Source organism: Rhineura floridana, chromosome 11 (genome assembly GCF_030035675.1).
Source record: "Rhineura floridana isolate rRhiFlo1 chromosome 11, rRhiFlo1.hap2, whole genome shotgun sequence".
NCBI lineage: Eukaryota > Metazoa > Chordata > Lepidosauria > Squamata > Rhineuridae > Rhineura > Rhineura floridana.
Window position 1 is genome coordinate 21,755,469 of NC_084490.1, and position 12,798 is coordinate 21,768,266.

General features: G+C 46.1%; 1 protein-coding gene across 1 annotated transcript; it reads right to left on the minus strand.

Annotated features, from left to right (window-relative positions):
• Positions 1 to 511: 511 nt before the first annotated feature.
• LOC133366466 (trans-1,2-dihydrobenzene-1,2-diol dehydrogenase-like) lies at positions 512 to 10,947 on the minus strand. Its single transcript, XM_061589598.1, has 7 exons — positions 10,732 to 10,947; positions 9,323 to 9,434; positions 4,888 to 5,051; positions 4,475 to 4,727; positions 1,739 to 1,863; positions 1,105 to 1,255; positions 512 to 966 (listed from the first exon to the last, which is right to left on the minus strand). The coding sequence occupies exons 1-7, from the start codon at positions 10,822 to 10,824 to the stop codon at positions 857 to 859; spliced, it is 1,008 nt and encodes a 335-aa protein (XP_061445582.1). The 5' UTR covers positions 10,825 to 10,947; the 3' UTR covers positions 512 to 856.
• Between the last annotated feature and the right edge of the window lie 1,851 nt (positions 10,948 to 12,798).

Sequence of the window (12,798 nt, forward strand, 5' to 3'; positions counted from 1 at the left end):
GCTCCTAACTCCAGATGCTTCCAGATGACAAGCACTCGTCCAGATTTGTTTGAGGGGAGGTTAGACAGTGTTGTGCCACGGCAAGTGCTGTCCCATACTTTCCAGTGCATCTTCTTGCAAAAAGTCTGATCTTTTGGAGACGTGGGTTTGGTGTGCAAGATAACCCAATCAACTATAATTGTGAGAACTAAATTTACCAGTATGTGCTTGAATCCCATCTGAAAATAGCAAAAGTCTGGAAGCATTCTCTTTCTGTGTTCAATAGTGATTACTTTTCAAAGTAAAGGCTCCATAGAATTCCACATCAAATCCTACCACAGTGGCAACTGGTTGGTCACTGTGAGAACAGGGTGCTGAACTAGATGGGTCATTGACCTGATCCACCAGGCTCTTCTTATGTTCTTATCATCTTGTTCTAGTAAAATTGATAACCTGAAGTTTCCAAATGCCTAATTTGGAAATAAAATAATAGTAGTGCTAGAAAATGCATAAAAAGTTAAGACACAAAAGATCTTAGCTTCTCTTTATTTAACTGTTTGTGAAATTAAATCGATATTTAATGGAGGGCGAGGTTCACATAATAAGCAGATGGCCCCTTCACATCTCTAATTGCATATTATTCCAAAGCGTGTAGTCAACACTTGCCAAAACATTTAATGGCATAGGGTGGTAGTCAGTTAGACATGGCTAACTTATGTTCATTAATTTCAGCGGGTTTTCTCTGAGTAGAGCTTAGCTGAATACAAATCACACATTTCTCTTCCACTCACAAGATTGGATTTTCCAGTTCTAAAACCTCAAGTCTGCACACACAGATACACATGAACAAGGTCACTGAAACCAAGCATGGAATGGCTCATGTGTGGTCCTGAGAATAAGACACCCCCAGCTGCCTACGGATTTCATCCAGGATGGAATGGAGCAGCTCGCTGTCTGCATGAAACATAATGGGACTCTCTTTCAGGCCTGAGGGTGAGGAAAAAGAGAGGAGAAGAAGTCAGGATGAAATGTTGCCTGTGAGCCGCCAGCCAAACACAGCTTTCCCCCTCTGCAGGACACTCTGCTGCTATGAACCATCTGCTCAGCAGTGCTCCAGACTTTTACCTTGAAGAAGACACTGTCTGACATGTTCTGCTTCATAGCGTAGGCCAGTGCTGTTAGGGAAGTGCTGTTTTTGGGAGGGAAAAGGAAGGGGAAACTCTTCCTTCTGCCCATTGACAACCAACTGTGTTGGGCACCAGAAAGGCCCAGGAACCTGCAGATTAAAAACAGAACACAGCTCACAGAAAGGGGTAGTTTCAGGGCTTAATTTGTAAAGATATAGTGATCCCCCCCCCAAACTCTCCCAAGATGGAAGCTCTGGACTGTGTTTATGCTGATGTTTCTTCTTTTAAAATGTAGTCGTCCAAAACACATTTTGTACCAAAGACAAAAGCTGATTCTTATATTAGTCATAAAATGTGCAAATTAAATAATTTCTGCTTTTTTTTTTACTCCACAATCTTGAGACAGGTGTGTGGGGGGGGAAGCTTCTCCTCCTTCCCTCTCCCCATCCACCCAGACTGCCCTTCCTCAGCCACTTGGCTGGAAAGGATGTGGTTGGATCCCCAGAAGAGCCTGATTCAAGTTTCTGCCTAGGGAAGGCTGCTGAATTCAAGTCCTCTTGAAGCCTCCTTGTTCTCTCAAGTAAGATGCTAAATGTATCCTCTTCTCCAATGCCCTTGCGTCGAGGCCTTACCTCAATTATCCCTTTGGAGCCAGTAATGCTTGCTCGATTAGGCATCCAGGTCCCCATGGTGTAAATGAGGACAGCCTGGCGTTGATCTGAATAGTTCAGGATGACGGAAGCCATTTCATCAACCCCTGGGGAAAACCACACACGTAACGGTGTTAGTGCCCTGAGTCCTTATCTACAGGACCTTGTCTCTCCCTTTATGTTTTGCTGCAGTTATTATGCTGATCCATGCCCTACATATCGGTCGTAACAATTGCCCCACCCCCAATTTCAACATGTCTTTGTGCCAAAATACTGCACCTGATGAATATTCAGATTTATTTGTATATTTAAGGTAGTTATATACTGCTTTTCAGGAGGATCTCACAAAGCAACTGACAAAAGATTAGATGGCATCCAATGCTAGTCCTACTGGGAAGAGGCTCAATGGAATTAATGGACATGACTAACGAGTTCATTAAATTCAGTATGTCTACTCTGAGCAAAATTTGGATACAACCCATTGTGACGTAGCATTTTTTTAAAAAAAAGTTACAATAAAATTGTTTAGAACAGGGAACTTTTGGGGGCCAGCAGACACATTTGAAATTTTGAGAGAGCGGGCCATGGATGCCAGTCACAACATGGCTACCATCAGGGTTGTAGCATCCCACAAAATGACTGCCATTGGGGGTGTGGCATACCACAAAATTAGAGAGAGTACACTTATTGCTGTCACCTGCCCCCAATACCCACACACTCAGAAAAACCTCATGCTTACTGTGGGTAGTCAGCTATGTCTTGCTGGTTCTGATTGTGGAGATAATACGATAATGATTCCCCCCCACACACATAAAGATGCTGCTGTCTAACAAAAACAGGGAGTGTGCCCCAGTACCAGGAAAAATATATGAGGTGGTCACTCCACTCTCTCTCTCTCTCTCTCTCACACACACACACATATAAGCACATGCATCTCTCTCTCACACACACAGCCGCAGAAAGATCCATATCTCCACCCTTCTACACACACACACCTCCCTCCCTCCTCTCTCCCACCGATCACAATCTCTCCCCATCTTTCGACCCAAATGCATGTCTTTTCCTCTCTCGCAGACCACACATACATACCCCCCTCGCACACACCCCATACATACATTTATCCCTCTCTACCGAAGTGCATCTCCCCCCCCTTTTTACAGACCACACGTACATACCTCTCCATCTCACCCCTGCACACAGAGAGAACACACACACATCTCTCTCTCCCCTTCTCTTTCAATCTCCCCCACAGGCCCCAAATGTCCCCCCCTCTCTCGACCCAACCGCCTTGCAAAAGCTTGCCAAGCAGGCGGGCAGGCCATGAAGCAACCAGGGAAGCCATCCCTACGGCTTCTCTCTCCAACCTCCCCATGTTGCCAACAAACAAACAAAAAACCAAGCTTGTTTGGGCTGGGGGAAAAAAATCCCCGGAAAATCCCACACTGCCTTCATCAACACACAGGTGGGCCATGGGCCACAAAGAGATTAGGAAGGAGATCCCTTTTGCTTTTCTCTTCCATTCACCCCCACCCAAAGCCCTCTGAGGGCTGGGAAAAGCCCCCACTGCCTTCACAAACACATGGACAAACAGACGATTGGGAAAGACATCCTCACAGCTAACAAGGGGGAGGCTGTTGCCCTGCTGGTGGGCTTCCTGAAGTCCTCTGGCTTGGAAAAAGAATGCTGAGGAGAAGGATCCTTGGTCTGATGGAGCAAGACTCTTCTGCTGGTGTAAGAATGTAAAGAGAGCCTTGTGGATCAGGCGAGTGGTCCATCTAGTCCAGCATCCTGTTCTCACCATGGTCAACCAGATGCCTCTGGAAAGCAGGACCTGAGCACAAGGGCACTCTCCTCACTCATTCCTATGGCCTTCTGCCAATATTGCCCGTTGCATACTTTCCACCTCCAGGCTGTCGTAGAGCCACAACTGTCCCCACCCCCAAAGGTATGGTAGCAGATTAAGTAAGGCTCAAATAAAGGAGGTTGAATGAAGCATGTAAATAACTCTGCACACAGCGAAGCTGGAATTGCTTCATAATTATGTATTGAGCATGAAATTTTGGTATTGCTGGCGCTGACATTAGGGCTTTGGACAGAATATTTTGGGGCCAAGGACATGAGACTCTTCTAGACAACTTGTTGATTTTCATCCTAATTTACTTGCACAAAGTTTATGCAGAAGAGGGTAGCTATGTTCAGTCTGTACTGAGCATTCACTCTGATTTGTTTGCAGGGAGGTTACACAACAATGAGCATTTACTCCAGAGTCTCATCCTGATTTGCTTGTGTGGTAGCTATACACTTTCCCATGAAAAAGTCCCACACTTTTTAGTGCATTTCCCTGTCACTTTCCTAACTGCAAAAAGTTTGTTATTGTTAAGTGGATGTACTGCACCTGGGCAATAGAGTGTTTAATCTACTTTCATTGCACAAACCTAAGGCTGCGTACACACCATACATTTGAAGCACATCAAAAGCATATCCGCCCTCCCCAAAAAGAATTTTGGGAACTAGTTTACCCTTCAAACAGAGATACAGTTCCAGGCACCCTTAACAAACAATAGTTCCCAGGATTCTTTTGGGGAGGAGAGGGAAAAATGCTTTCGATGTGCTTTAAATGTATGATGTTTACACAGCCTAATAAGTATCTTGTGTGCTTGAATCCCTCCTGGAAAATACTGTCAGTCTGGAGACAACCTCGGCCAACCAAATTCTAACCTGTTTCATGCAAGAATCCTGAGGCCACAATGGACTCTGGCTTCTCCCCGTTGAAGACCATGCAGGCCAGCTGGACGCAGTATACACCAATGTCTAGCAAGGCACCTCCACCAAGTTCTTTCTCCACACACCTGGGGATTTCTAAGAGAGGGACCCCAAACTCAGCCTGAAGTACCACCACATCCCCAAGGGTCCTTTGCTTGAGCAAGGAGCGGATCTTCTCCGAAGTAGGGAAGAAGCGGGTCCAGCAAGCCTGAGACCAAGTGAAAACATAAAGCTCTTTACGGCACATGACCCCAATATCTTCTGGAACGCCTCTCCCAATCTGAACCATCCCAGAGCCTTAGATCTTCTTCTGAGGCCTTTCTCTAAGTCCCCCCTCTAAGGGAGGCTCAGAGGTTGGTGACTTTTACCTCCATGAGGAAGACCTGCTTTTCCCGAGCTGCCTGCACCATTCTCTTGACTTCTGCAGCATTCATGCCCAGGGGCTTCTCACAAAGCACGTTCTTCCCGGCCTGGATGAAGAGGAGGGTGGCTGGGAGGTGATACGGATGCACCACTCCCACATACACCACATCTGTTAAAAAAAAAAAAAAAGGATGCCAGACGGAAAGCTTCCCACTGGAACCAAGCCACAGCCTACGCCTAGCATCAGTCTGAACTGTGGAAAAGGGAGGAGCACGTTCCAGGCGCCCATCCTCCCTATATTCCCACCTTCATCACCCCCCCCTTTACCTTGACCAAAGAGGGGCAAATCGGTCAATTGCAGTTTCTCATTTTTCCAATCTTAAATTCAGTGCTCTGCATTTCCACATCAGTTTGCAATTAAAAAATCCCCAAAATCCTTGATCCTCATGCAAATTCATCAGTATTTTAGTGCTGATTTCTCCTAATACACACCTGCTTATATGCAATTTTGTCTAACACGAACAGTTTTGTAAAGCAATTTTCCCCACAGAATGCATTTTTGTCTGTAATTTTCATGAATATGCCCATTTTTATGCAAAAACGTTTCTCAGTATATGCATTTTGTACATATGACTTGGCTAGAGAACTGTATTGCAAAAGCCAGAGAATTTCAAAAAATGGCTGTATTTAGATTCTCATATTGTTTTGGAAAGTGTGAATCAGGTAAATTTCCCTTTAGATGCAAAATGAACCAGGCACAGTGTCTTGCAAAAGTAATCAGATCCCTGATCAATGCACTCATATTACTGAATTACAAATGGTACATTGTTATTTTCGTTCTGTATGGTATTTTATTTTGAAACACTGAAACTTAAAGTCAATTATTGTAAGTTGATATTGGTTTTATGTTGGGAAATGTTTGTAAGAAACATAAACAACTGAAACATGTTGCTTGCATAAATTTTTAACCCCTGTGCTATGGAAGCTTCCAGTTTACACAGATTAATGAAATGGCCCTGTTGAGGACACAGTTACCTTACCATTGGCCTCCACCTGTGAACCATTAAAGTTGCTGTCACATTGTCAGGATAAAAACCCCACTGCTGAAGGATCACTGAGGCTATGGATCTGAAGGAAAATGAAGACCAAAGAGCATTCTACAGAAGTGAAGAGATAATGTAATACAAATGCATAATTAGGAAAAAGGTACAAAATAATATCCAAGCGTGTGGATATCCCAGTGACCACAGCTGGATCAATAATCAGGAAGTAGAAGCTGCATCACACCACTGCACTGCTAAGAAAAGACTGTCCCTCAAAACTCAGCGCTCAAACAAGAAGGAGACTTATGAGGGAAGCCACGGAGAGGCCAACAATTGCTTTGAAGGAGCTAAGGAGTTCAGTGGCTGGGAGTGGAGTAATGGTGCACCAGTAAACAATATCGAGAGCTCTGCATAACACTGGCCTGTATGGGAGGGTGGCAAGAAAGAAGCTGTTACTCAAAAAGTACCATCTGAAAGCACATCTGGAGTTTGCCAGAAAGGATGAGTGTGCCCCAGCTGTGGTATGGAAAAAGGTTTTGTGGTCAGATGAGACCAAGATAGAGCTTTTTGGCCAAACTCAAAGCGCTATGTGTGGCGCAAACCTAACACTGCTCATGCCTCAAGACACACCATCCCTACAGTGAAGTATGGTGGTGGCAGCATCATACTATGGGATGGTTCTCATCAGCAGGGACTGGGCATCTTGTTAAATTGAAGGAAGAATGGGTGGAGCAAAATACAGGGAAATACTGCAAGGGAACCTGCTTCAGTCCACTAAAAAACTGAAGCTTGGGAGGAGGTCCACTGTTCAGCAGGATGATGATCTCAAGCACAAGGCCAAAGCAACATTGGAGTGCCTCAAGAACAAAAAGGTGAGTATTCTACATGGCCCAGTCAAAGTCCTGATCTCAATCCCATCGAGAATCTGTGGCACTCTTTGAAAATTGCAGTCCATAAGGGATGTCCAACCAACCTGAACCACCTGGAGCGAATCTGCCAAGAAGAATGGGGCAAAATCCCTCCGACACTGTGTGCAAAGCTGGTACATACCTACCCCAAAAGACTTAAAGCTGTTATTGCAGCAAAAGGTGGATCTACCAAATATTAATTGGGGGGGGTAATACTTATGCAAGCAACCTGTTTCAGTTTTTAAAGTATTTTACAAACATTTCTCAACATAAAGCCAACATCACCTTACAATAATTGGTTCTGAGTTTGTGTTTCGAAATAAAATATCATACAGAACAAAATTACAATGCACTATTAGTACATTCAGTAATATGAGAGCATTGGTCTGATTAGTTTTGCACGGCATTGTATCTCTCCCATCCCTAACCTTGACAGACTCTTTTCTCCTGGAATAGCAGTTATGAAAGATTCCAATTCTTGCAACTCAGGTTTGATCCCTGGGCAAGCAGGGAGTGTGCCCTTGTAGAGCAGGCAGCAGCCGTTGCTCAGAAACTTTGGAGTCCGTGAGACTAAGACCTTAGGTTTAGGCCTTCGGTACCAAACGGAGACTGAGGCTCATTATGACTTTTGGCAAGCTCTGGGTCCCCCCAAGAAGGAGGCGGTAATGGCCTTACACAAATGATTCCAATCTTCTGGTGTTATCCCCACATTTTGCCACCCTGGGCTTCTGCTGGGACGAAGGGTGAGGTATAAATCAAATAATAAATAAATATTTTTTTTCAATCATACCCTGGAATTTGCCAGTAATTGGGGTGACACCCAACAAAAAGTAGTTCTGTTCATGCCCCCTTGCATCTGTTGTGGGTTTTCCTCCAACCCTCCTGAGCAGATTTGGAGAAGGCACAGGCAGAGCATGCAGCGAGAGGAGTGGGAGGGAAAGCTGCGCTGTGCAAACGGAAACCCTTGTGCTAATGGAATTATTTTGTTGGGTGCCACCCCTAGAATTCTACAATTGGGGCAGGGGGTCTCTATATCAATCTCTGGTGGCAGTTCCAGTTGACCTGTTTATTAAACCATCATCACAATCTGTTTGCAAGAAGATTAAACCCTGTTGGCTATTTAATGAGCATTTGTCCTGATTTGTTTGCGGGGAGGTTAGATGACATTGCACCGAAACAAATGTTATCCCACACTTTTCCTTATAATTTCCCCCTCACTTTCCTTATCACTAGAAGCCTGATCTTTGAGGGAAACGGGCTTGTTGCACAAGACCACCAATTGTGTAACCCGAATTTGCCAGTATGTGATGGAAACCCACCCCCCAAATAGTGACAGTCTGGAAGCACCATTAGGCAATCTTTCCTGGTTAAATCAGGGCAATTACATGAAGAGCTAAGATAGGCAAACGCCTGTATTTGCCTTCACTGTCCCCCCCGTCCAGCAAACTGGGTGGTATCAACCAAACACCTCTTTGCTCATGGACATTCAAGGTTCAGTCCCTGACATCTCCTGTTAATGGACCTTGGGAAGCAGGTGTGGGAAAGACCCCGTCTGCAGCCTTGGAGAGCTTCTGCCCATGATGAAGTGTCATACTGGGCTGAATGGCCCAAGGGTCTGACTCTGTATCGCAGGAGTTTTGTTGCACCTGGGGCAGCGTGTCTTGAACAAGGGATGAGCAGCCTCAGGGTGGAGGGTTGAACGTAGCCAGCAACGGCACCAGAAAAAAAAATATGGAGGGGCACAGAAACCAGAAAAAAAATTGGGAGCACAGAAGGGGCAAAGTATATTTCTAGGTGGATGAAATATATTGGGGGGGAACTCCTTGTTTGGGGGCAAGGCTTGCCTCCCTTGCCCCTCCTTTGGCACCACCCCTGAATGTGGCGCTCCAGGCCTCTCTGCCTGGCTCTCAAGCTTCTCTCTAGGCCACACCCCTGACTGGCCCGGCTGCACACCCTCCGTGAGTGTTTTTGCCTGACTGGAATGTGTCCATGAACTTGCATAATCCCTCTTGCCTGCCGGGAGAGTCGTGCAGAAATGAGCCTACTGTGCAAAAGTAAAATGCATGTTTGTTGTTTCAGCCACCTTTACCTCTGACCCCTGCCCACCTCTGGCATGTGGCCCTTGGAATGTTGCTCAGAATGGAGGCCTTTGGGCTGAGAAGGTTTATCCACTCCTAATGTATGCTGTCCCCATTCCCACTCAGTAACGTTGTACAGCTGAGGGGAGTTCACCCTCGGGCCTCCACACCCTTTCTCCCTTGGGGAAGGGCTGCAATTCAGTGGCGGAGCATTTCCTTTCCAGGCAGAAGGTACCAAGTTTCAATGTCCAGCATCTCCAGCTGGGACTGGGAAACATCCCTCTCGAAACCCTGGAGAGCTGCTGCCAGTCAGTGTAGACAGTACTGAGCTAGATGGACTAATGGTCTGAGTCAGTAGAAAGCAGTTTCCTATGTTCCTATGTCTTCAGGGTTTTGATGAAGGCTACTCACCAACATCTGGATCCTGAGCCAGTTCTGCATAAGAGCCATAGGCCTTGGGGATGCTGTGGATCTTGGCATATTCCTGTGCCCGGCTCAGCTCACGAGAAGCAATGGCCACCACCTGAGGAGTGGGTGGAATGAGGCAGGGGGAAAAAGTGTTAAGCTAAAACAACACAAGACTCGAGTACCAGAAGACTGCCTTCTACTGCAAGAGCCTGCCCAGATTCTGCAGCTATTTTCAAAGGCCCCTTTGTGTGTCCCTCCTCCATCTAAAGCTGAGAACATCAGAAGAGCCCTGCTGGATCAGGCCAGTGGCCCATCCTGTTCTCCAGCATCCTGTTTATTTATTTATTGCATTTGTATGCCACCCCATAGCCGGAGCTCTCTGTTCTCACAGTGGCCAACCATATGGCCATGGGAAGCCTGCAAGCAGGACCTGAGCAAAACAACTTATCAGGAGGTCTGTTCCGCACAACATAGGAAGTGGATTTTTAGTGTAGTGGCACCTACCCGTTGGGAGTAGCCTCCACTTACATATTAGACAGGTGCCATCTCTGTTATCTTTTTGGTACCTACTGGAGACCTTCCTTTTTCAACAAGCCTTTTAATTAGAGACCGTATTCCATTCTGCATCTGAGATGGAATTGTTTTTAAGATGTTTAAAGATGTTTTGTTTTTAAGATCTTTTGAAGATGTTTTTGGTGTTTTATCATTTGTTTGCCACTCTGGGCTCCTTCTGGTAGGAAGGGAGGGATATAAATTTAATATATAAATACATAAAATACATTCTTGAACAAAGGAGTCCTGACTCCCCTGTCTCCAAACCCAGCCCCCTTGATCTATTCATAATCACAAGATACCAGAAGGCATGGGTTATATCCAACTAAATTGTACTCAGAGTAGACCCACTGAAATTAATGGATCTAAGTTAGTGATGTCCATTATTGTCAATGCATCTACTCTGAGTAGGGCTAGCATTGGATACCCCATATCTTCCCTGCATAATGGAAACCACAGAACAATATGCCTTCTCCAGAGGATCTAGTGCAGAGATGGGGAACTGGTGGCCCTCCTGATGTTATTGGACTCCAACCCCCATCACTTCCAGCCAGCATGGCCAATGGTCAGGGATGATGGGAGCTGTTGTCGAACAACATCTAGGGGGCCACAGAGTCCCCATCCCTGATCTAGCATGTTGGCTTCCAAGACACCCCAATTAATTTAATTCTGATTTATGAGGCCTCTCCTCTTTCCTAAGAGCCAAAGAGTCCTACGTGCCCTCCCCAGTTTGAGCTTCCCATCCCATTTGGCATTTGCCAGAGAGCAGTTCAGAAGGATCATCAGTCGCACAGACATGAGGATTTCCCTCCTAAACAGCTCTTTTCTGTGGGGGCCGCCCCACGCGCTCCACATACTACCTTGTGGTTCTCTAGTGGCAGAGTTTTCAGGGCCACTAGGAAATCGTGGCTGATCTTTCCGGCAGAGCAGATCCCCCAGCGGGTGGCCACCATGACAGAGAGGAAGATAGGGGGCTTGCATGCAGAGAGTCAAGAGAAATGCGAGTGTGTTCTGTACGGAGAAATAATCGCTGCGCCTCAATCTGCGTGTTCATGAAGCTTGTACTTTGGACTTGGGCATCTGGCCAGCTATGGAGGGAGGGAACCAGCAGGGGGCAGCAGAGCTACAGGAATGGGAAGGCATACCCTTTTCTCCAGTTAGAAGACACTGGCATGGAAATGGTTCAAGGAGCCAGGTGTCGGGGGGGGGGGGGGAGTAGCTGGACAAGCCTGATCACCAGGTCCCATCATCTGCCCCAGAAAGCTTTCCGCTCTACTCTTCCTTACTGAGAAGATCTTTTAACTTTTCACTACCACTTCTTGTATTCCAGGTCTCTGCCTTGACATTGCGAACCAGTTCCAGGGTCGGGTTGGGAACATGGGAAACTGCCTTATACTGAGCCATTGCTCTATCTAGCGCAATATTGTCTACACTGATCGGCAGCAGCTCTTCCAGGATTTTAAATAAGAGCCTCTCCCATCTCTCTGCCTGGAAACGCTGGGGAACGAACCTGCGGCCCTTCTGCATGCAAAGCAGACGCTCCGCCACTGAGCCATGAACCCCTCCCCACTTCACCAATCCTAAAGCCAGCCTTGGTAAGCGCATACAGAAAACAAGGCTGGTGAGCAGGCAGGGAGTCAGCTGAACCCCTGAGCGATCAGTAAAGGTGTCCTTTGTTTCAGAGTTGAGAGAAGGAGAAACATTGCAAGATGTGCATAATAAGGCATGCATTCCTTATCCTCACTTAACACATGATAGCTACCCTTTCCCACAACCTCAGCTGGCTATAGAGGCCTTAACCAAACTTCCAATGCCGTTTTCATGAACCAATTATTGGCAACTGTGTGAAGGTATGGAACGGATGTGTGTGTGTGTGTGTGTGTGTGTGTGTGTGTGTGTGTGTCACACACATTAGGGATGGCGCTTGCTGTCTGATTCCGTTCCATTTTTCAGTTCGTCAAATGGGCTGCAAGTTCCTATTCACTATAAATTGTATTCCACTAGTTATCACTATTCTCCCTTTTTTGTTGTTATTTTTTTCTGGAAAATTACATAATTTTCTCTATTATTCCTTAAACTGCTATATATTTATATAATGTATACAGGAGCAGCAGCTTACAAAAATCATTACGTAAATAATGAAGTAATTCTTGCCACAGATTTTTTCTAAAAATTGCGGTGTGCACACAAAGAGTGGGAGCTTCTTTGACAATGAGACGAACTTGCAGATTATCCCAGAATGTGATATCAAATCCAATCCCGCAAATATTCTACACCATCCCTAGTGCACATGCACAGGGCTCAATGACTTAGAATCATAGAATCATAGAGTTGGAAGGGGCCTTGTAGGCCATCGAGTCCATCCCCCTGCTCACAGCAGGAAATCCACAGCTAGAGCATCTCCCGCAGATAGCTATCCAGCCTCTGCTTGAAGACATCCAGCGAAGGGGATCCCACCACCTCCCTAGGCAGTCAGTTCCATTGCCGAACTGCCCTTACTGTCAAGAAGTTCCTTCTAATGTCCAATCTGAATCTATGCTCCTGCAACTTAAAACCATTAGACCTAGTCCTACCCTCTTGAAACATCACTGGGAAGAACTCCAGTCTGAAGCCCTGGAGGATGACTGCCAATTGGTGTGGATGACTGATTGGTCTGACTCACCATAAGGCAACTTCCTACGTCCCTATGAGTACCCCCACCCAACAATGCCAGTGTGGCAAAGTGGTTAGAGTGTTGGACTATGGCCTGGGAGACATGGGTTCAAATCTCCACTCAGCCATGAAGCTCTCTAGGTGACATTGGGCCACCTATCAACCTAACCTACCTCACAGGGTTGCTGGGAGCATAAAATCAGGGGGAGGCGGGGAGAAACATGTACACCACCTCAAGCTCCTTGGGGGAAAGCTATTAATGCAACAATAACACA

Bases quoted from the DNA above. Each gene is read 5' to 3' on its own strand.
- LOC133366466 (XM_061589598.1), bottom strand. From the start codon at position 10,824: ATGGTGGCCACCCGCTGGGGGATCTGCTCTGCCGGAAAGATCAGCCAC. The intron at 5,052-9,322 runs GTGAGTAGCCTT...TTTTTTTAACAG, and splicing joins GGCTCAGGATCCAGATGTTG to ATGTGGTGTATGTGGGAGTG. The intron at 1,256-1,738 runs GTAAGGCCTCGA...TTTAATCTGCAG, and splicing joins GCTCCAAAGGGATAATTGAG to GTTCCTGGGCCTTTCTGGTG.